This window comes from Tauraco erythrolophus, chromosome 2, assembly GCF_009769465.1.
Source record: "Tauraco erythrolophus isolate bTauEry1 chromosome 2, bTauEry1.pri, whole genome shotgun sequence".
Classification (NCBI taxonomy): Eukaryota; Metazoa; Chordata; class Aves; order Musophagiformes; family Musophagidae; genus Tauraco; species Tauraco erythrolophus.
The window spans coordinates 2,467,208-2,491,287 of record NC_141466.1 but is presented as its reverse complement, the minus strand read 5'-3'; the positions used below and the strand labels follow the sequence as shown (position 1 = coordinate 2,491,287).

The following is a 24,080-nucleotide window of genomic DNA, read 5'->3' as shown; positions in this document are numbered from 1 at the left end:
AAACCCAAGGCCAAGCTTGGGAGGCGAGTGAAAAGAGGAAGGAATGAGTTTGTGCTTAATTAACAGGCAGCTGGCAGAGTCAATACAGGAATGGGAGTTGTGTTGACTACATCGTTACCGACTGAGTGGTGGGGCAAGAGGATATGGGGCTGGAGGTGCACAGTGCAGGTGTCGTTGGGGTGGGAGCAGAGAGCAGCCCTTCAAGATTTCTTGTCTCTGGGCAAGCAAAGTTAATGAATGGCCCTTGACTTTGACCAGAACCAGTACAACTCTTTGATTTTGGAGACCTGACTCGTATTTTCTGAAAGTTTGAGTTGGACTATATACCTATTTCTGCTTTTGGCCTGGGGACTTGAAATTCAGGGAGACATTTCTCAGCTGTTAGGGACATGGTGTTTTCTGTTTGCATGGAAAAATAGCTGCAGTATAGCCTTCAAAAACATCAGGCAGGACATGTCCAGTGAGGAATGTTTGAGTGTGCTTGCTGAACAGCCCTTGAAACCTGGCTGGTCTGAATTGGGCAGAGGGGTGGCAAGAGGAGGGCCTGTAACCACCTAAGCAAGGATTCCTGAGGAGCTGCTTGTTGCCACAAATTTTGTGAAGATGAAGGTGTTGCATTGCAGGTTCGTTCTGTTAAGCTGGCCCCAGCCTGGTGTCTTACCTGTTGAGTGGATTTCTCGTTCACCTGACGTTCACTGATTGAAGGACAGCGACTCTCCTTCTCACCTCCGCGAAACACCAGTAACTCCTAAATCCCAGTTTAGTGCCAAAGCATTGCAAGTACTCTGTGGGAGCAGCGAAGGTCTACGGATTTGCAGGTTAGCAGACCTTTGTAAGTGGCAAAGCCACATCCAGGAAAAATCTCTGCTCTTCTCTTTTGTCCCGTTTTATGCTGGTTTTCGCTAAAAATACCCCATGAGCTCTGGAACATTTCATGTCATCACAAGACCGATGGCAGCAGGAGCCAAAACTACGTTGATTGCAATCAGATGGCCGGGCTGCCATTGGTACCATAGCTGCGCTCCGGATCTCACAGTCATGGTGGCTGTTCCACGTGCTCTTTGGAGAATCGTCTGGGACATGCACGGATCTCAGCGCAGGAGGTGCTGCCTGGGAAGAGGGCCTGCCTGGCGAGGGACAAATTGGCTCCCATATGGCAGCCAAGAAAGGTCTTTGGAGGTGCCGTCAGCTGCCTTGAAAGCTGCAGAGCAAGGGCTTTGTCTCCTTCCAGGTTTGCTGTGGGTCTGTTAAAATGCTTTGGAGCCACAAACAGACTGAGAATTTTTTTTTTTTATGAGAATTTCCTGGCATTGTACCATGCCTTATGGAATGCTCCTTGGCTATGGGCTTTCTGGGTGTGCAATGAGTTTATTCACAGCAAAGTGAGTGAGAAGGTGTCAGCATCTAGTAACAAAAGATGGAACTGGAACAGGTTGCCCAGAGAAGTTGTGGCTGCCCCATCCCTGGAAGTGTTCAAGGCCAGGTTGGATGAGGCTTTGGGCAACCTGGTGTAGTGGAGGGTGTCCCTGCCCATGGCAGGGGGGTTGGAACTGGATGATCTTTGAGGTCCCTTCCAACCCAAACCATTCTATGATTCTATGTGCATCTACTGTTTCCTCCAGCACCTGGGATGCATTCTGTAACTACTGAATGGCATCTTGAAATACAATACAAGGGGTCTACAGTGCTGAGACCGGGTTTTCCTGGGGCCCTAGCTCGGATGGTGCTAGCTTGGGAGACCCTGTGCCACAGTGTATTGAATAATACAATGATGAGCAGACTAGCTGTGTCCAGTTGCCGCTATCTTAACTTTCTGTAGTGCTGCATAATTAAGAAAGGAAGGAGGTTTACGGAGCCATTTTGGATATAGACAATGCTTAGCTGTCAAGGAAGGACATGGAGGGGCATATTGCCTTCCCAGAGCATTGCCTTCTGTCTGGAGAGGACCATGCTGCTTTTAAAATTACAGAAACGCTTCCCTGATGTAATACTGTGTAATTACCTGAGACTTGGGTTAGACACCTGAGATAGTGTCCCAAGCGGTGGTTCTTACCCCTCTGGGCCTGCAGATAAAGGAATGGAGCTCCCAGTTTTGGAAGCAACTCTACTTGAGGCAAAAATGCCATTGCCTTCGAGTACACGTCACAGAATCATGGAGCAATCTCGGTTGAAAGGGACTCTGGAAGTCTCTAGTGTAACCCCCTTGCATAAGCAGGGAGGAATTCAAAGATAGATTGGATTAGTCAGGGCCTTCTCCTGCTAGGTTTTGAAAATCTCCAGAGGTGGAGGTGCTTGGGGTAGCCTTGAAGATCCCAGAAAGCATCATGCTGCTGCTAATCAATGCCCTGAGATGTCTGACAGAAATACAAAACCCACAAACACAGTATCATAGAATCATAGCTGGAAGGGACCTCAAAGATCATCCAGTTCCAACCCCCCTGCCATGGGCAGGGACACCCTCCACTACACCAGGTTGCCCAAAGCCTCATCCAACCTGGTCTTGAACATTTCCAGGGATGGGGCATCTACAACTTCTCTGGGCAACCTGTTCCAGTGCCTCACCACCCTCAGAGGGAAAAATTTCTTCCTTATATCCAATCTAAATCTGCCCTCTATCAGTTTAAATCCATTGTCCCTTGTCCTATCACTACACGCCCTTGGAAAAAGTCCCTCTCCAGCTTTCCTGTAGCCCCCTTTAGGTACTGGAAGGCTGCAATAAGATCACCCCGGAGCCTTCTCTTCTCCAGGCTGAACAGCCCCAACCCTCTCAGCCTGTCTCCATAGCAGAGGTGCTCCAGCCCTCACATCATCTTCGTGGCCTCCTCTGGACCCGTTCCAGCAGCTCCATGTCCTTCTTGTGCTGGGGACTCCAGAGCTGAACACAGTATTCCAGGTGGGGTCTCACAAGTGCAGAGCAGAGGGGCAGAATCCCCTCCCTCGCCCTGCTGCCCACGCTGCTCTGGATGCAGCCCAGGACACGGGTGGCTTTCTGGGCTGCCAGCGCACGTTGCACATGGAGAGCTGTCAGTGTGACAGCAAAGGTGAAAGAGTTGCAGAGCCCAAACAGGGTGCAGATGTTCTGTTTGTGACTTGTTGCAGTGACGTGACCATAGAGGATCAGCAATACTGCACTAGTGTGGCATCACTGGTGTCTGCTGGCCCTCAGATGGTGTCTTTGCTGCTGTTGGTAGGCACTAGGTTCAACGCGTCTGTGATATATTGTCATGGTTTGATGTGGAGGGGGGGGTGGTTCTGGTGGCAGGAGAGGGATTTTGCTCCCTGCGACCTCCCCGGTTTTGGATCCGGGTTAGGCTTAGTTCTGGCCACCAGATCAGACTGCCATCCCCCTCGGGGTTGAGCCAATAGGGCGCCTCTGCGAATTGCCCTATTTAAGTCAGGACAAGGGAACCGGAAAAGGTGCTTCGCCCAGGATCGACCAGAGAAGGGAGGAGGGCACTGCCCCCGCTCCCTGGCTCCCGGCCGGGCGGCTGCCTGCGTCGGGCCGGCGCCGCCCACGGAGAATGGCGGCGGCGGAGCCAGCTGGGGAACTCGGGGGCACCCCACTCCCAGGGTGCCCACTGGGCTGAGTTCACCTGGAGAGGACTGAGATCTGAGAGAAACAGCCGCATCGACAGCAGGTCAGTGAGGATGGAGCGGGAGGAGGTGCCGGAGCCGAGTTTCCCCTGCGGCTGATGGTGAGATAGCAGGCTGCCCCCCTGCAACCAGGACGGCCTCGGTGGAGCAGCGACCCACTCGCAGCCCGTGGGGAGAAGATGCCTGAGCCCGAGGATGGTCGTGTTGGGGGCACGGCAAGGCAGAGGCATCTGGAGTCTTCGTGACGACCCACGCCGGAGCGAGTGGCTGCAGCTCCCTAAGTACCCGAGACTGTGGTAAAGCCCACACTGGGGCAATCTGTGGGGAAGGATTGTTTCCAGTGGGCTGGACTCACGTTGGAGAAGTTTGTGGATTTTTCCTCGTGGGTAGGGGATCCATTGGAGCAGGGGAAAAGGGTGTAAGGACTCCTTCTCCTTTAAGAAAGAAGCAGCAGTAACAGCACGGAATGAACTGACCTGCACTCCCCCAGTCCCTGCCCCCTGTGCTGCTGGGGGGAGGAGGTAGAGCCGGGAGGAAAAGGAAGGTGGGGGGGGGGAGAAGGTGTCGGTTTTAAGATCTGGTTTTGTTTCTTTCTGTCCTCTCAAGTAATCGGTTTTTATTTCCCTTTGTCCTTCTAAGTAATCATTAATAAACTGTTTTGCTTTGAGAAAAGCGCTGCCTGTTTTGCCCAGGACCATGGTTGGTGGGTGCTCCCTCTGTTCTTGCCTCAACCCTCAGTCCTTTTGTGTTTTTTTTTTTCTTCCCTCTCCTCTCTACTTTATTGGAGAAGGAGAGACTGTGTGAGTTTTAGTTGCTGGATCAGCCTAAAACCACGACATATATAGATGTTGCCTACATATAGGCCTGGTCCTAAGAGTGAGATACTTTTAAAAAATACGTGCCAGCTTGAGAATTTTGACAGATGAGAGATATAGAAGGAAAAATAAATAAATACCTGGGCTAAACTTGAGTCTCTATGGTGATATACTTTTTTTTTTTTTAAATATGGTTGTTAATCTTGATATGTAATTGTGAATAGAAAAAAATGCAGATCCTATCACTCATGTCTTCAAACTGAAATTATTAAACTTCCTTTTCTCTGTAGCAGCACAGCTTTCTCTCAACCCCAGTCCTGAGCTCTTGGGCTTGGGCAGGACCGGGAAATCCCAGTTCTGAAGTAGTAAAAATCCAGGTTTTATTATTCATGTTTTCCAGCCAAAATTAACACTCCTGCTTCCCACTGACCACTTCATGTCTGGATCTCAGCACCACTGTCTCTAGGTTCCCTTCCCTCCATGTCCCCCACAAGCTTTGTGTTTTGGTGTGACAAACCTGCTGTCAGGGCTTGCATTCTTCCCCTGTGCCACCATGGGACCTCACAGCCAGTGGCCAGAAAGAATTACGGAGGGGTGAGAGAGCACCTTAGAGGGTGGAGCAGTGCACACTTAATTTTAAACTACCATTCATTAAACTAATTGGAAAATCAATTATTGACAACCTTCCTATTTAAGCTCGAATAGACTGTGTGCTGCTACTCCCGCTCTGTCCCCTTCTCACCTCTCCCTTCCTTGACAGGGCTCTTCCACTTGTCTTCCTTTTGGCCCAGGAAGCTCTGCCTTATTTTCCATCTCCCTGTACTGACAGCAGTTGTTCAACTGCACTAAACTTGCAGAGTAAGAAACAAGACTGATCTGCTTCTGTTGCCCCTCCACTGTTGCTTTGGTGTCTGTCCATCTTGACATAAATTGCCCTTTATCACACCTCTGGGAGGCAGAGCGGTATCACCTGTGCTTTACCGGAGTTAAACTGCGTGGTCCAAGGACTGCACTGGGTGGGAAGCAGGTGGAAAAAGCAGACCCTGATGTTGAATAACTTAACTCTAAATCTCCAGTCTTTATCTCAAGACCATCCTCCCTGATCATCTATGGAGAAATAGGAACTGCTCTGCTCTTTCACACACCCAAAGACTTCTCAAATGCTTTGTCTGCTGGTGCCTGTACCTCATAAGATGGGTGTGCATCTGTGTATCATATCATGTAACGTTACGTACTCCTTGAAGTACAGCACTCTGTGAAGTTCTTGAGTGACGCCGTGGTGACTTTCTCACTTTGGGACCAGTTGTGCTGAAGAGAACTGGTCGGTGAATTGCCAGCAAAGCTGTCTGGCTGCACTTACTGTGTGAAGTCACAGCTTTATGATGGGCAGATAGAATTCACACCTGGAGGAGTGGGGAAAAGGTGAGTGCAAAACCTCTTCCTCAGTACACGGAGGAAGTAGACAGGGCTATGCCCTATATATGATGAGGTTGAATTGCACAGCCTAAGACTGTGCAGCAAGCACAGAATCATAGAATCACAGAATGGTTTGGGTTGGAAGGGACCTCAAAGATCATCCAGTTCCAACCCCCCTGCCATGGGCAGGGACACCCTCCACTACACCAGGTTGCCCAAAGCCTCATCCAACCTGGCCTTGAATACTTCCAGGGATGGAAGTGCATGTGGAAAAGCAGACAAATCCCTGCTCTTTGTCATAAGAGCATCTTCTCTGATCATCTGTCTTGGAATCTGCTTGGGTTTGGACTTAAAATTTTTTAAAAATACATTTTTATATTTTTCAGCTTGGCCTATGTGATACTGAAGGCGCAAGATTTGAATTTAGGCTGTAGCATCTGTCAAGGAAGTTGGTGGGAGGTTTGTGGGTCGTAGAAAGGAAAAGTTTCAAGCAGCCGTTGGATCAGTTCTGCAAATAGCTGGTTGGCTAAAGAGCATGTTTTGTTTAGAAAGTGCAAAACCTTTCGTAGAAACCTTTTCATATTATTAGCCAGCAGAGGAAGCAGAGCTCAACGACATCAAGCTCTGTTTGGGATTTGTGAACCATGTTTTCAGACTTACATGCTGACACCTCAGATTGGAAATAGAAAATAATCTGTTATTTCCTCTCCCCTTGTAGAAGAACATGAAGAATTTGGAATGGGCTTCACTCAGAAGTGAGATGTAAATTGGTCTATTTATCATGGCGAATGGAGAAGACTGATTTAAAGTTATAAAAGTGATGTATTCTATAGAAAATAAAAGGATTAGATGATTAGCATTTCTGAGTAACAGAGAGACAGAGAAAACAATCGTTCACCCACCATCCATGGAGACTTGCTATGTATATGAGAGTCAGCTGTGCAAATGTGGATTATATCACTTCTCCAGCAGCGCCTGCCCTATTCCACTGGATTTTTCTCTCTCTTGTTGTCAGGCTTTTTATTTAAAAAGTTGCTTCCTCTTCTGAATTTTTAACCTTCAGAAGTTTCTCTGAAGTTTTCTCTCTGTTCTGATGACACGTGTGATAAGGACTGACTGCTCAGAAAATTCAGAGAAAAATGTAACCAGAGCGCCTAACCACGGTGGGTTTCCTTTTCCTGTAGTTAGAACTTGTCCTCGTGGAGACACACGACAGCCGCAGCAACTGCTCTCTGGCTAATGCAGAGTAGCTGCGTGTCTTACTCACCTGAATCTCGCAGCTGGACCTGGTCAGTTGTGGACATGAAATGCTTGCTGGGTCGGACAGCCAACCAAGCCAACGTCAAAGTGAACTTGTTTAACTTCATGGAGCTGCTGGAGTGAGTCCAGAGGAGGCCACGAAGATGATCCGAGGGCTGGAGCACCTCTGCTCTGGAGACAGGCTGAGAGAGTTGGGGCTGTTCAGCCTGGAGAAGAGAAGGCTCCGGGGGGATCTTATTGCAGCCTTCTAGTACTTAAGGAGGGCCTACAGGAAAGCTGGAGAGGGGCTTTTTCCAAGGGTGTGTAGTGACAGGACAAGGGGCAATGGCTTTAAACTGAAAGAGGGCAGATTTAGATTGGATATAAGGAAGAAATTTTTCACTCTGAGAGTGGTGAGGCAGTGGAACAGGTTGCCCAGAGAAGCTGTGGCTGCCCCATCCCTGGAAGTGTTCAAGGCCAGGTTGGATGAGGCTTTGGGCAACCTGGTGTAGTGGAGGGTGTCCCTGCCCATGGCAGGGGATTTGGAACTAGGTGATCTTTGAGGTCCCTTCCAACCCAAACCACTCTGATTCTATGATTCTAGGATTCTATGAGTCTATGAGTCTATGAGTCTATGAGTCTATGAGTCTATGCTTCATGGCTGAGTTTCCAAGTTAACTTGGTGAATGAGTTTCTGTGCTGCTTTCCATCTAAGACAAGCATATTCTACCACGAAGAGGGAATGTGTACCAACAAAACAGCTTTCCATGCCTGCTCCCCACAGCTCGTGGTGCCCCCTGAGCCTGCAGAGCAGTGGAGAAGCTGGCCTGCTGCCTTGGACATGGCTTAGTAGGCAGGTGAAATGGCCCGTGCACCCCTTATTGAAGACTTGATTCATATTGAACAGAAGTGTAGGATTGCATGAATGTCACTTGAACACATCCTCCTTTCCTGAGAGAGAGAATAAATTACTGGATTTAAGGGAAGAAAGAGAATGTTGTTGTCATGGAGGGAGTTTTTGGCAGTGAGCCACTGGAGCTTTTTCTTGGCCTTTTATATTAAGGTGTTCCCTTTGTTGGAATCCTGTGGGAAGAAGTGTCTCTGGACACATTCAGGTGGCAGAAGGATAAAAGTCCTGACAATCATAATCCCATCTTCCTCTAGGGAACCCTTGAACTTGGAGATCCTGGAAAAGAGGCACTGGAAATCAGCAGCTCCTTAACTTGAGAACTCTTTTATCCACTGTAGGCTATCATTCCGGATCCTGGGCTCCCTACCTATAATTGTTCAAAGCTCACCCCTGTGATAGCCAAGCACTGTAATCTCTTGGCCTTACTACGGCAAAAATTTTGTTCTCTGAGTCACGAAACCTGCCTGGGTGTAATGGGAAGCTGAAACTGTCACTTGCAGTGGTCTGGGTGAGGAATGAGTCAGCCCAGGGATAAGCAGTGCTGGTGTGGTGCTGCAACAAACCACCTGCTCTCCTGTGATGGATCAGCACCAGAACCAGAACGGGCAGTAGAGAAATAAGAACTCCCATTCTCAGACTAAAATTAACACAGATGGGATTTTTGTCTGCTGTGATACTTCTTCCTGTTGGGCTTGGAGACATTTGATAGCAATATTACAGGAGGGAACATTGTGGTAAAAATGGTCTGTGTGGAACTCCCTAGAATGTGTAACTGAGTTACGAGGCTGGAATTTTATCATTAACTTTCAACATTAGTATTAGCTTTTTAATATTAAAGTCCAAAGAGGAATCCCAAAGCCATCCATTTTTGCTTTAGTGCTACAGGAAAATATAGAGATCTGTTTCTAAGCAAAAGGCTGAAGAGATACAATCCCATTACAAAAAATTTCCTGAGTTCTTGGCTTTATTTTAGGTGCCAGAATTGTGGAGAACAGTCACACAGTGGTTCAGTCCCCAACAGAAGCAGAGTTCTGGGTGACAAACAGGATGCCCTACCTTTACTAATACTAGCTGTTGAACTCCAAGTGATGTTTGTCAATGCAGAGCATGCAGTCTTGGCCTCCGTTTCCATAATGTCCAAAGAAGAAGACTGCAAATCCTGTTTCATCAAACTAGATACAGTGTAAGAAACTCTGAAGAGCCAAGCACACCTGAAAAAGGAAAGCCTGTGTTGTAAATGCCAAATACAAAGTGTGGGCAGTAACAGCCCAAGCTAGTAGTTAGAATAAAGTTGGTGGTGGAATTCTTTCCATCAATATTTTTACGGTGGGTTTATACCAACAAGCTCAGTGTTGCGTCTTGTGCCTGGGGTATACAGGTAGCAATCGTGGGAGGAAAATACAGAAGAAATATCTTATGTAGAGAAGTGGTTCTATTCTGTGACTATGTCCAGTGAAGAGCTTTCTTGGTTTATGTTGTGGCAGAGATCATAGAAGGTGTCTATGGCTGTAACAATTCTCTTATGCATCATTATTAATGGCCAGCAGTTGTTCTTCTCGAAGTGTGAAGGATTCGTGATGTCTCTAGTTTCCACAGTGCTCAGAAAGAGCTACCCTTCAGAAAACAGCTTTGAGAGGAGGTCAGACAGGTGAGAAAGCTTCTTCCTCAAGACCTTGCACGTAAAGGTAGCAAAAATCAATATACTTTTCAAAATACCTTTCCTCAGATAATGTAAGCAAATTACAAAAAATATCCTCAACATCATAGCTTTTGAATTGCTTTGGCGAGGCACAGGGAAAAATGGCTTATTTTGGCTTGTTATTTTACCTTAACAAGGTAAAATAACACATATATTTTGCCTCAAATCTCCTTCCAAGGCAGCTAACAGCTCATACTACCCCGCAGCGAGAGATGTAGAGACCCCTCGCTGAAATCCTGTAAGGTCAAGGACCTCCATCCATGGAAGTTTCATCCTAGAGGTTCTCCACAGTTACAACTGTGAATTTGCATCATCACTGGACTTTATGAATTGTGTATTTTCTCCTGTAGCTTGCGGAGATGTTTCGTTCTCTTGTTCTGATTCTCTGCATACATGGAGACTAAAACAGGGGGGCGTGTGTGTGGGACGGTGCCTGGATGAGTGTTGGTGGGGCTTGTTGCAATAATAATCAGTGCAGATATGAGGGGAAAATGTGGAAGAAGTGACAGAGGCAAACAAACTGGCTGACTGAGAGAAGTGGGTCTGGGGATGGAGAGGACAGAAATGAAATTGGGACTTTGACAGCAAGTCCACAGGGATAGATTTGGTTTGATTCAACCAAAAGATAAAGAACAGGATGAGGTGGGGAATACAGGCTGGGAATGGGGAGGCAATGAAAATGAGGCAGAGATGAGGAGTCAGGAGCAGAGAAGAGGAAGGTCTCAGTCAGGGTTATCTGTGGTGGGATGGAGCAAAAGGATGCAAGATCTAGAGGGGGGCAAAAAGGAGGGCTTATACCTGCTCAAGAACACTTCTTTGAAGGCTTAAATGGAGCCTAAAATCCCAATTACTGTTTCTCTGCTGTCAGTAAAAGTAAGTGTCAGCCCTAGATTGTAGAGACCTACATTCAAGGTATCTAAACATGGCATCAACATGTGAGGTGGGAGTCTAAGCTCCCATCACGGTCAGAGAAGATTTTAGGGAAGAATTCAGGTGTCTAAATATCTGGACCTGCATCCACTTTTAATGCCTTAGAAAATTCCTTGAGGTGCCTTAAGATACCCCAATGGCTGTAGACACCTGCTTTCAGGCAACTGTTTTCCACTTGGGCCCAGCACAGTCCTGGGTGTCCAGAGAGAGAGACTCAAATGCAGACTGGGCAGAAGATGATAGCTGAATGCAAGTGTCTCAGTTGGTCCTGAGTGCCAGTCCAAATGTTTGTGAAACCTGCAGGCATGGTATTCTTCTCAGCCTTCACTGACACTTGGCCATAGAGTTGATGACAATGTAATTTCGCTGTAAGTTGCTGTCCTAATTCAAGTGGCAGAGAACGAGAGTTTGCAGCTACCTGGTGCACAGCATGGGGAAGGAAGGAGAGGAACGTGTTGCTCCATGAGGAACTCCTTTGTTCTTCTGTTGACTCTTTCAAATCCTAGAAATTCAGACATAGTCATATGTCCAAGGCCCAGGTGCCCTGCTAGGCAAGCCATGCTGGGGACTGCCAGAAATAAAACGTTCTCCTTCGCTGCACAACCTTGGTTCCTCCCCAGCTCAAGGTGCATCCTGTGAGGAAGAACAGAGTGCAGCATGTGATTGAGAACAGCAGCAGGATGTGAACGCAAGGAACTGAATTCAGATTGCACCAGTAGCCTTCATTCCAGCTTTGCCTCACACAGCAATGGCTTGGATCTTCCGCTTTTTCCCTCTTTCAGTCTTACGTGTTGTGTATGTTTAGAGTGTTTTCATGAAATTTAATTCAAAAATTGGGTGCGTGAAGCGAGTGATGCAATACTGATGATGGAGTAACCTGTGGACAATAGGAGGCTTGCTGTCATCATTCAGCTCTTGTGTGAAAATCCAGCTCCAGCTGGCCCAGCTGTAAATGGGTATTTGATCTTTCTAGCTAAGGAGTCAAAGAGAGCTTTGACAAAGACGGTTAGATAATTCACTTGTTGGATATAGCAAAGGGCCTTACTCTTGGAGGTCGGGGTAGTTGGGCTGGATGCTTGACTGTGGTATGGTGGGCCGGTAACGTGGTAGAGCTGTTTGCTGAGCTGAAGGCAGGTGAGGGCTAAAGCAGAGCTCTCTGCTTTCTGTGTCATTCTAGTCTTCTGAGGTCTCCTAAGTGCTTCTGTAGAGGAGAAATCCCTTGTGTGAAGGGACGTGACATGAGAATAATGCTGACTGAAGAGACAAGTCTTAAGAGATGGAGGAAGACAAAAGTTATCTGTCATGAGGAAGTAAATTTCTTTTGGGGTCCATTTACATTCAGATTTTGTTTAATCATGGTATTTCATGTACTTGAAGAAATGCAAGAGCAAGGTGACAGGGACTGGACCACTGTCTTACACAACTCCTTCACCTTACCCCTTGTTTGTTAACCATGTGTAGAGCTCCTCTCTGAAGCTCTCCTCTGCTCATCTTCCTTTTTCTCCCTCTATTGAAGTGCCTCAAAAGAAATTCTAAATGGACTTTCTTATCCAGGAGCTGGAAGATTTAGGCTCATCTGTATTGAATATTTTGTGAGCTTTCTGAGTGTGATTGTCATGTCTGCCTTAAGACACCTTGGACCTAAAGAAAGACTCTCCTCATCTCTGGTGAAGTGACTGTGCTTATTCTCCTCGGGTTTTCTGGTGTGGTTACAGGACAGGAAACAAGCAGTTCCTCTTCTTGGGATCCTTAGTCTTGTCACAGTCACAAAAAATGAGTCATGTTGTTAAACGTTTGAGTACATTTTTGAGTTCGTGTTTTCTGCTCTGTGGCTTCTGAGCCTTTCCACTGCACGTGGATTATCTCTTCGCTCTCGTTCTGCCATGAGGGCCAGGAGCTTGTGTTTTTTACAAAAGAAGCTGTAATTCCCACTTGACACAGGACAAGAGGCAACAGCCACGACTTAAGACGCATGGAATTCCATCTGAATGCAAGGAGACCCTTTTTCACTGTGAGGATGTTCAAGCATGGGAACAAATTGGTCAGAGATTCATAGATTCATAGATTTCTAGGTTGGAAAAGACCTTAGAGATCATCGAGTCCAACCATCCCTAATCCCCATTAAACCATATCCTCAAGTAGATCATCCACCCTATTCTTAAACACATCCAGGGATGGGAGACTCAACCACCTCCCTGGGCAGCCTATTCCAGTGGCTGACAACCCTTTCAGAGAAGAAATACTTCCTAACATCCAACCTGAATCTGCCCTGACTAAGCTTATGCCATTTCCTCTTGTTCTATCTACCCATCACTAATGTAAAGAGCCCTTCCCCTACCTCCCCACCATCTTTTCTCAAGTATTTATAGGCCGTAATCAGGTCTCCCCTCAGCCTCCTCTTCTCCAGGCTAAACAGCCCCAACTCCCCCAGCCGCTCCTCATAAGTTTTATTTTCCAGCCCCTTGACCAGTTTAGTCGCCCTTCTTTGGACTCGCTCCAGGAGCTCAACATCTCTCAATCTAGATGTTGCAGAGTCTCCGTCTGTGGCAATAATCAAAAGCCATCTGGACGTGGTCCTGGGTAACCTGCTCTAGCTGACCCTGCTTGAGCAGGAGGTTGGACAGGAGGATCTCAAGCCTGACACGTTCTGTGTTTCTGTGACTCAGGAGTTGCAGGTTTCAGAAAATGGCAAATGCCTTTTTGCAGCTTGCAGCAGAGCCCTCTCATTCAGCTTGCTTGGAATCAGAGAGCCACTGCTTTAGGTGGAATTTTCTCTAGTTGCAGCCTACCAGGATGGTCCTTGTCACATAATTTCTCCTGTCAGGCCACGCACTCCTTCCCCTTTCTCTGCGTTCTGTGAACACCTACACCTGGAAAACATCATACCTGAGATGCTGGTATGCTGTTCCCTAATCCGCTGAGCTTTTGGAGCAGCATCACCTCTTTGCATCTCCACCTCACTGATAACTGCTGTTGCATGGCAGTGTAACTTGTTTTCCTGAGAGAGAGGGATTTGCTCCCAAAATCCAGCCTGCAGCCTCTTAGGACAACAATAGTAGTGATACTGCTGGTCAGTTATTTTCCTTCCCGCTACCTGGATGTGCCACGTCGTTCAAGCGGACCTGCAGTACCTGGAGAATGGTGTAAAAGTAAGTACAGAACATGCAGGGCCCGGGTGTTTTAAAGAAAGACAATGGACAGTTTAGCATTCATGCAGAAAAATGTTTTATTGTAGTGAAGTTACACAGGGGAAAAACGAAAGTCTCCCTGCTCCTGCTTCAAGGCTATGCTGGACCATAAAAGAGGAGATAAGTGCTGCCTAAAACAAGTTCCTACACGTAAAACCACATTGCACTTCCAGTCATTTTTACAAGGGTATAAGGACACAGCCTGGTATTTTCTTGTTTTGTCTTTTTTTTTTTTTATTTTAAATGAGCTGCAGCTTTAACTGTTTAAAGCTGGAATCTAGAACGTTTCCTTACAGAAGTTTTTGTTGTTTAGGGCTTTTTCCCCCTCCTAAAAGCAAACCTGAAGATACTCTTTCTGCTTAGCCTGTCCAGTTTATTTAGACTAAAAGCACCTCAGGCCACACGAGGTTTACGTGATACATTCCCATAATGACCTTGTAGGGCTTTGGTGGCTCTAAACCCAGGCTCGGTACACAACACTAATGCTGGTTAGTGGTCAGCTCATTCTCATCACCAGCAAGCAGGAAGAGGGAATGGCAGCAGTTAGAGGGGGTTTATGGAAGAGTGCTGAAGTGGCCTTGATGGTAGAACAGCTCTCCCCCAGTTAGGGTAACTGCCAGCCCACTTCTTAATGCAGAAAATCGGCAAAGCTTTGCATCAACCTGGCACACGCACGTGACAAATGGCATGGAGTCTGTGACCATAGAGAAAAGAAAAGGAAGGTGGGACAGGTTTTGGACCTGCCGACCTTTTAATTGTCCTTTCGGAGATACAAATACAAGGCTGTTTATCAACTACTAGTTTTCCCACACAACAGGTTCTGTACAACACATTCACTTACATTTTCACACAATAATACACAGGTCTTCCCCACCGCCACCTCTTGTGCTGAAAGACTGGGACATGTCAAGCTGACAGACGCTTCAAGAGAGCCTCAAGGGCAAAAAGTTCATGCAGGGCTAGCTTATTCTTGGTCTCTTGAAAGTCAAATCTTAGGAAGGATGAGCAAGATGTCTATTTTTACAGTATTTGCTTTGTACAGTGTGAAGAGGAGGGATGGGCTTTTTAAACATAGGATTCCTTAGCATACTGGATCTGGTCTACCTCAAAAACTGGCTGGCTGCACCTCCGAGCCACATATTCAAGTTTGTTCTTTTGACAGGACTCAGACATGGCTCTCAATCGGTAGACTCCCTGGGGTTACAGGTAAACTCACGCGGGAGTTTATCCCCACAGTGATGCTGAGGGTTTCGTTTTCCACGTCAGAACCCTTGGCTGCAGGAACTCTGCCACTGGGTCGATCCCTCAGGACCACGCATGATGTGTCCTGTGCACAGCTGCCGCCTGGATGAGGCAGCAAAGCGTCCTGGCCCGACACCTTTAATCTCATCGTTCGAACCGTGAGGTTGTCGGAGGGAACTTCAGTGGCCAGGCAGTTTTTCGTAGCCTCTTCGTAAGAGGGTGGCCTTCCAGGATTCCTCTGGTCCACCTCTCTGAACACTTCATCGGCCGACCTGAAACGGTGCCTTTGCTCATACGCCACAGGCAATGGTTTGTCATCATCAGGGCTGTTCTCCTGGACAACTCTGCAGGAGAACTGATCTTCTTTCTTTGTGAAACTGTCTCTCTGAAAAGCTATGCTTTTTCCAGGCCCCCAACTCCGGGTTTTTATTAGTGTTTTCCTGTGGTTTGCAAAAGAGAACGACATGGAATGCTTTTTGATCTCTCTGCTAGGCGTACTACAGTCTTCGGTGGCCTTGGTGGAAAAGGACTGGGGCCTATTTAAAAAAGTTTTTTTGGGACTGGAGGGTGAAACCACTGGGGAGCTGGTGAAGACCGAGCCGTCAGAGCTCTCCAGGGAGCAGCTGGAGGATGTTTTGGGTAGAGAGTCAGTTGATAATTGTGAAGGTAAGATTGCAAGCCGTTTCTCCAATGCCTCCAACCCTAGCTGTTTCTGCTGAACCGGAAAATTGTCCTCACTTTTGTTTAGCTTCTGTTTCCTTATCCTGCCTTCAAGGCGGTTCTGGAAGGACAGGTCTGGCTCTGAGTACCTCCTGTCCATCGTGCTGATGTCATTATTGAAATTAGACAGTGAAGGGGCAGAGATGCGTGTTGGATATCTTCTGCTCACACTAGTGCTCCTCCCCATGGGCTGCTCCATCTGGGAGGTACGAGGGCTGCCTTCTGCTTCAGGATCTGGGCTGTCATAGGCAGAGTCATTCTGATGAGCAGCACATAAGTGTTCTGTGGGAAGAAATCACCCATTAGTTTTCACTGACTATCTGAGGATGAAGGGGAACTATATGGAAAGAGTTCCTGTAGAAGAGCACTGCAATAATGTCTTGAGTCATCTACAACTCTCTGTGTTTGAACAGATGTATTCCCATATCAAATTAAAGAGTTTTGCCCACCATCCCCAGTCTGTGACATCCTCAGTCCGTTCTCATACCTGTGGAGCTGTCTGTGTGCTCCAGCGACTCCTCAGCCAAGGCACAGGCAGACAAAGCGATGTCCTCTCCAAATATTTCTAAGCAGTTGTTTATGAGGAACTCCACCAACTCTGTCACCTGCACATAGAAAACAGTTTATTTCAGTCAAAAGGGCTGAAAGCGTGCTGAACAGTCTTTTCTGGCCCTGCCTGCTCTCTTTGCATGAAGGGTAGCACAGAGCAAGGTGGCTTCTGCCAGAATCCTAGGTTAAAGTTAGAGGATGAGTCCACTCTGGATGATGAGGCCTGATGCTGCAGACAAATTGTTTTGCCTCCCATGGAGACAAAATGCCATCAGCCACAGCTTCAGCCTCGCTGTCCAGAGGGCCCGCGGGTGGCCATGCCCACAGGGTGCCCTTGCCCTCTGTGTGCAAAGTGTTCAGGAATTGTGCTATGGGATAGGGGGCTGCAGGGCAACTGCCACTTTTGCTCAGAGGAGGTGACACAAGGGGCAGCCATGTCCATCACATTGCAGGCACCTGAGACGAGGGGCACCCGATGTGCAGGGGTGCTGTTTTGTTCAGCTTTGGCAGTGGCTTTGGGATCCCTGTGGACGGGTCTGAGCTGCCCCGAAGCGGGTGGCTGCTTGGTGAGTTCAACACACCTTCTCGTTCATCTCCTTCTGCACTTCCAGAGGGAGCGTGTTGTCCGTCTCCGGGCTCAGCATATTTGGGCCAAGGCAGATGGCCAGGTTGCTGGAGTCCATCCTGTTGGTCTCGGCGTTTTGGCTGATGTGGTGGAGCAGAGAGAGCAGGTGCTTGAGCAAGACGAGGTTTGGTCTGGGCAGTCTGTCGGCCACCCTGCATGAGCACAAACAAAATGTGACGTTAATTCACGGCGCGGCAGCGGCTGCTTCTCTATTTGAGCAAGTCTCAGCCAAACTCAGACAGATGACACTTCGTCCAGAGAGAGGAGCGTGTGCTGTTCCTCACTGCTCAGTGGAAGCACCATTCGAAATCCCCAATGGCAGCTCAGCGTGTGGTGAATTATAACATCTTGAACTACAAGGTCTTGACAGAAAGGCGAGCGTTACAGCCACCCATACCCTTGAGTAGATGGGATGATGTCAGGAGAGGTCACTGGAGGCTTCCCGAAGGCACGTGAAAGTCTGCGGTTGTGCCGTGCAGCTTTCACAGCCCTCCCAGCCGGCCCTCACATCTGCTCCTTCTAAAGAGCAAAACACGGCGGTGGTCTCCACGTGCTCGACTTCACCGCCAGCAGATGTGGAGGGTCCCCGCCAGTGCCTGTCCCACAGCACAGTGACTACGTTAGCTGAGATGCCGCAGCCTCTCTCCTCTCCCTACGCTCAGTCGTGTCATGGAGCCATCTCCCATACCCTCCGGAGGTGCTGCTGGAGCCTTAAACCAGACCCCGGGAGCAGCAGCAAGCTGGCAGAAGTGACGGGCTTTTCAGTGAGACTCTCGATTTCGAGAGAAGTCCCGGGCCTCTGCCAGCCCCTCCGTCACACTGGGGCTGGTTGCAGAACTTCCTGGTTGCAAAACTTACTCTTTCAATTCTTCAATTTTTTCCTGCTTGCTGGGCTTCTCCAGAGCTTGCATCCACTTCTCGTGGAGGTCGGCCGACAGGAGTTTGGAGGGGATATTTCGGAGGAAGTCCTGCAAGGGCAAGAGATTTAGATGAGGCTTTGGACACCACCCCTGAGCACAGAGGGAGCACCACTGTGGCATGGGCTCACTGGGAGGCAGGTTGGCTTGAGCTACCTGGGCATCAGCCCTGGCAGAGCTGTGCAGTGCACGAGCACGTGCCAAGTGCACTTGCATTGGTGTAGTAATGGGACCCAGCTCTTGGCTGCTTTCATTCAGCCATAAACCTCAGTACTCCTCCCTGGGAGGATGCTGAGGAGGAGGAGGAGGATGGAGTGAGTTTCCTGCGGGCATGCAGGACATCAGCAGCACAACAAGTGGGATGAAAATCAGGTGGAAAAGGAAAATGCCAAACTTTCCTAAGCCTGGAACCTTTAGTCTGGCTTCACTGTAGCCTGGAGTCCCCTCTAGGTCAGCGCTGGGCACTGAAGTGGTCCCGTGCAGATTAGCACTGCCATCTCACCCCTGCAGATCAGAGGAGCTCACCTTCAAGACCACTGCCAGCAGGTGCACAGATTTGCTTTTCAAATCAACATTCTCGCCTTTGTTCAGGTCCTCCTTCAACTCCTTTCGAGCTTTCTCATTGGCAGCTTTCTGAATATCCTTCAGTGGAAGGTCCTTTTATATACAATATAGCTAGGAGATCCTGCAGGGGAAAAACCAACCAAACAAACAAACAAAAAACACACAAAAAAAACAAGAATGGGAGAACAGTTACTTGGGAGAAAGAAGGTTCTTCAGCAGGCAAACATTTATTCAGAAACACAAGAAAAATTGTCTGGAGGTACACTATGCTCTAATTATGTCAGTATCTAGTTCTTGCTCCAAGTAGTTTACATGGCAATAACCTGATTTTCCCCCACCCCACCCTCTTTTTAAACTGGTGAATTCCACTAACTTCAGTGGAGTCATCCCTGCTTCTTTCCAGAAGGAAACGAGGGATGGCTTAAGTCTTAGGTAAAATCTCTTCCCTCCCAACCCAGGCAAATATTGCTTAGAAGAGACAAAAGCTTGTCTACTGCAAAAGCTAACTCAGTGGGAGAACTGTCACAAGACCATTTTTACCCAGAAGATAGTGTTTAGGTCTTTGTTGGTGGCAATCCATAGCTAAACACGTTTTTTCAGGGAAATACAGAAATCCTTGAAAGTTTATGCTGCTGAAAGATTCATTTAAATGACTTCTTCAGAATCACAAATGTTTATACTAAGGAGTAGATTTTCTCCTATTCCTGGTCCTGTGTTGTCTCCACTCAAAATCACTTCCAGTGAAAGTTGGATGGGCTGGACAAAACCAGTAGACCTGACCCTTTCTACGTCTGGGATGGGCCCTGAGCTTATCAGAAGTGTGTGTGGAGGGGAAACACCAAAACCACTCATCCTGGATGCTGCAGCACAAGTATTGGGCATCCTGCCTCATCCTGGAAGCCAGAGATACGATACCTGGACTGGTTGGGGCAGCGTGTCATCTTCTCCACAGATAATTGCCAGAGGCTGGCCAAACAGAGCAATTTTGGCACTCGAGTCCAGCTGCCCTGGGGAATTCCCATTGGTAGAGCTTCGTCTCAGAGTGAAGGACTGTGATATCACCTTCTTTCTTTTCTTTGTTCCATCTGCTGCAAGCAAGGGAAAGCAAAAAATCAATGTAAAAAAAAAAAAAAAAGAGTGCACGCAGCCTGTCATCTGTGTGCAGTGCAGAGAGTGTGTTGAAACGACTCGAACTAAACGGAAGAAACTGAAAGACAACGAAGTGGTTACTAAGGAAACAACCACCTAAACTGTCAAACTGTGACCATCCCTCTAAGGACACCACCTTTCCTGTTTAGGGGCATTTTTTTTACATTCTAGTCACTGTTTCTTCTTAGAGAGTGGGAACATCCAAGGCAGGGAAATAACAGCATTTATAGAGCTTTTTGATACTGCAGTGGTTTCTGTGATAACAATCTAAGGCAGGTATGTCACTTGGCCAGCTAACCATGACAATTGTCACTGCTCGGTCTGACCTGCCCCAGCCTTAGGGCAAGAACGGAACTAGGGGCTCCTGCTTCTCAGCTTCTTTCAGAGGCTGAAATGAAAACACATGGCTCCAGCTCTGCCAGCTTCAGAGCCAGCTCTGATGTTAATGGTCCTGCTAGAGCTAGTGCTTGCCCCGCGCCCCTGCCAGCCAGCCAATGGAGGGTGATACTTGCTCCAGAGGATGAGTGTCACAGAGGGCCTCATTGGCTTCAGGATCAGGAATCTCCTAGCATGGGTTTTGCATCTGCATGTTAAAGAGGAGGGCGTGCTAGGAATTTGGGGATGGTGGTTGTATTGGTATGAGGTGTGGCTTTTTTTTCCTTCCAGAAACGGTGACAGAAGGATCCTTTTGCTAGAAAACTTTCTAAAGGAGTTGCCTTCTGCAAATTTCCTGTAAAGGACTTGCCTTCTTCTCCAAAATCATGGAATCATAGAATGGTTAGGGTTGGAAGGGACCTTAAAGATCATCTAGTTCCAACCCCCCTGCCATGGGCAGGGACACCCTCCACTACACCAAGTTGTCCAAAGCCTCATCCAACCTGGCCTTGAACACTGCCAGGGATGGGGCAGCCACAACTTCTCTGGGCAACCTGTGCCACTGCCTCACCACTCTCAGAGTGAAAAATTTCTTTCTTATATCTAACCTAAATCTGCCCTCTTTCAGTTTAAATCCGTTGCCCCTTGTCCTGTCACTACACACCCTTGTAAAAAGTCCCTCTCCAGCTTTCCTGTAGCCCCTTTAGTACTGGAAGGCTGCAATAAGATCCCCCCGGAGCCTTCTCTTCTCCAGGCTGAACAGCCCCAACTCTCTCAGCCTGTCTCCTATAGCAGAGGTGCTCCAGCCCTGAATGCCCCCTCCAGCCCCTCCAAAATGAAGTTGTCTTAAGCAGATTGGAGGTTCTCAGGACCTGCAGTTGTAGCTTAGCAAGTCCTTCATAGGGAGGGTTTAAAAGCTATGAGAAAACACATGGCACTAACATTATAGTGCCATATAAAATGTTTGCTTCTGATACTGCTGAAAATAGTCTGATATGATCGTCTGCTCCAAATCTGACCCTGCCCTGCTAATGGTCTCCTCTGAGCTGTTTACAGGTGCTGAGGGTTTGCCGAGAGAGAAAAAACATGTGCAGTTGCTGCTGCCAAGAGTGTTTATTTGCTCTGGCGTGCAACCGCTGGTATCTGTGCTCGGTTGCGGTGCCACACCTCAGTGGAGATGCTCCAGTGAGAAAGGAGCACGTTTACAATGAAACAGGGCTCCGAGGACCAGGAAACAGGGATACAAGACCTCTGGCACTCAGCACTGTCACCTCTGCCACCAAGCGTAAGGGAGAGAGGACATTTGCAAGTAAGTGGCACTCCAGGGGTTAAGCCATCTCCTAGATGGGGCTGAGGGCTGCGGATTGCTCTCAGGGAGGTGAAGCAGGCAGTTTCGGGTGGTTTTGCAGAAGTGCCAGCTTGCCAGCATTATATAAGAAGGCAGTTTTTAAAACTCACCGGTCGAGTGGCAAAGTCTGTCTTCAGTATCTGCTGGGACCAGCGGGGGACATTTCTTGGCATCAGCCTGAAAGAAGCACGTTGGGGTTACAGAGCTGCCACCGGCAGCGACGGCCACCAGCGAGTTGCTGCAGCTCCTCAGAAATCTGTGGGAGGCTCCGGGGAATAACCAGAGCAAACCTAACTCCTCCTGAAAAGGCTTCTCAGTCCAGGAGTGTCACTGTCTCCCTGCCCAACAGAGGGGTTTGTGGTAAACCCTGCAGCCAGCCACCCCAGACCTGCCCGGCAGGGCACAGCCCCATGCTCTTCCAGGCTGCTCTTTTGATCCAGAGAAGCCACACCAGATACAGCCAGCCCTTCTGTGTCCTCCCTCAGCACTGGAGATTTCCTCCCAAAATTCTGTGGGGAGTCTTGATGGTTTGGAGCCTGCCAGATTCCCAAGCAAAGCTACCCGGGAGCCCAGGGAATGCGCTGGCTGCTCACAGCGATGCCCAGCTCCTTCTGCATGGTGCTGCATGAAGTTGCCTTCAAAGGGCTCTGCCCGCTGGTGGGTAACAGTAGGTGGTGGGCAGCTCCTACAGGGGCCACGTCCACTTTGCTAAGATATCTCAGAGCAGTACCCAACAAAGATCACATCAGTACCCAACAAGGATGGGGGAAACGTAGCGGCTGCTTACCTCCGACTGGCACCCAATCAGACTCTCCATGTTCCCAGCATTTAGTGTCTTTGACTAGGCAAGAAAACAAAGACACTACGTGAGTAGCTGAATGGTAAGTTTAGAAATCAGAGCTTTTCAAAATCGCTCTGTTGACAGGGCTGGAACAATAAAGACACTCACGGTATTACAGCTGCTCAACACTTTCATTAGGAGTTTGATCGGGGGAGCTCTGGACCCTCTGGTTTCCTTTGGTCCTTTTGTTTGCCTGTTTATTGAACAGGGAAAGGACAAAGAAAGAGCTTTGTAAAACTGCACCCATCTTGCCTTTCTCCCCTGCAAGCCAGTCTAGCGTTTAATTCTGATCCTGAACCAGCAAGATACCCCACACAAGTCCCTGCTCTGGAAGGCACTCAGCCCTGCAGCTCTGTCTGCCTCCTGATTAAAACAGAAAGAAAGCAGCTTTCCATTTTAATCCACGCCAAAAATGAGCGAGTGGCGACAGCCGCGTGAGTTTGTTAATCTGCAAACCCAGGCTAAGCGAGGCAGCCAGCTCTGCCCGCGAGCTGCCCTTAGCAGTGGGCACCTTCCTGCCCCGGCTGTGGTTTTGGACATCTCTGTCCAGCTTGTACCTGGAGCACTTCACCAACTCCAGCCCTGACACCACGGATGTCACCCCAGGCAGTACTTACCCCAGGAATGAATCCAGCCAGAGCTCCTTCACTTCCCGTGAGCTGCAAAGGAAAGGACAAACAGCATCACTCCCCACTGCTGCTAATCCTTTGGACGGACGCCGGCGACTAAACAGTTCTACCCCACGTGTGCTGCCTTATATACGCAGAAGGGCAGGTGGAAATTCACAGACAGGAAGAAGCATCATGGGGCAGGACTGAGACGTTACAAAATTTCTGGCTTCCTCTTTCCTTTTAGAGAAACTACTTTTTTTTTTTTTTTCCCCTTCAAGAAAAAAAAAAAAAAAAAGCCCTTGTCGCTGTTATGGATGGAAAAGATGAGACACTCGCCAGGTAAAGGTTCCATCTAGCATCACCAGCATGAGGTGGGATGTGCAGAGGGGGTTGCAGTGTGGGCAGCTTCTCCTTACCATTAAAGGACAGTGGGTACAGTCTGCCCTTTGACTGCTCAGAGACCTCAGATTTTGCAGTTTAAAGACGCACCACCAGATCAAGTTACAGTAAAATAGTTAAAAGATGGGGGAGTGGAATAGCCAAGATTCAGAGAAATGTTTTTGTATATTTTTTGGAAAAACTAATGGCAACAGTTTACTATCTGCAAGCAGATGTAGACACACACACTTTGCCGGTGCCAACTAGTTCTTGAGAATCTAAGCATTGGGCTTGTCTAGAAGAAGTGGTGTGACATAATAATTTAGTAATGTATGGCAATATGTAATGAAAAGTCTTGCTTAAAATACGTCTTAGTAAGAATTATGTGTCCAAGTAACAACGTTTAATTCAACTGAAGAGATCAAAAAATCTGGGAAAATTCTACCTCGGCTCTCCCCTTACCTCTTCAGGGTCTGTTGCTGACTCCCCTCCAAGCTGGGCATACCAGGAACATGCAGACAAGAGCACTCCCTCTGCCAGGCCGTTGTGAAAATTCGTCAATGTTTGATGTTAAGTGCACAATATTAGCTCTCCTGATTCATTGGCAGAGGCAAGTTACAACCTGGTATTCTGGGTACCAAGCTTTTGATCTAGTGAAAAAGAGGAGCTAAGGCTGAGAGGCCAAGGGTTGGGAATATTTCAGTAGTGGCTTTAGGTGGAAAGTACACTGGTACAACTGTGGTCTCTCTGCTGCTGCCCCTGGCGGATGCACCGTTTCACGTGTGGCAGGGGACGAGGCTGTGTGGTAGCACAGCTCTTTGCAGATGCACATTACGGCTACATCATTAGATATCAGGAAGAATTTCTTTCCAGAGAGGGTTATGAAGTATTGGAACAGGCTGCCCAGGGAGGTGGTGGAATCTCCATCCCTGGAGGTGTTTAAAAACCGTGTGGATTTGGTGCTGAGCAA

The 24,080-nt window shown here is 48.1% G+C and overlaps 1 protein-coding gene across 1 annotated transcript; it reads right to left on the bottom strand.

Annotated features, from left to right (window-relative positions):
- Positions 1 to 14,756: 14,756 nt before the first annotated feature.
- On the bottom strand, positions 14,757 to 22,926 carry LOC104371142 (T-cell activation Rho GTPase-activating protein-like). Its single transcript, XM_086632019.1, is given in 14 exon segments — positions 14,757 to 14,985; positions 14,987 to 16,035; positions 16,241 to 16,358; positions 16,884 to 17,079; positions 17,786 to 17,895; positions 18,370 to 18,484; positions 18,486 to 18,529; positions 19,324 to 19,496; positions 21,391 to 21,457; positions 22,068 to 22,121; positions 22,230 to 22,314; positions 22,739 to 22,860; positions 22,862 to 22,893; positions 22,896 to 22,926. Coding segments are annotated over 14 exon segments (2,325 nt in total). The 3' UTR covers positions 14,757 to 14,856.
- Positions 22,927 to 24,080: the final 1,154 nt, after the last annotated feature.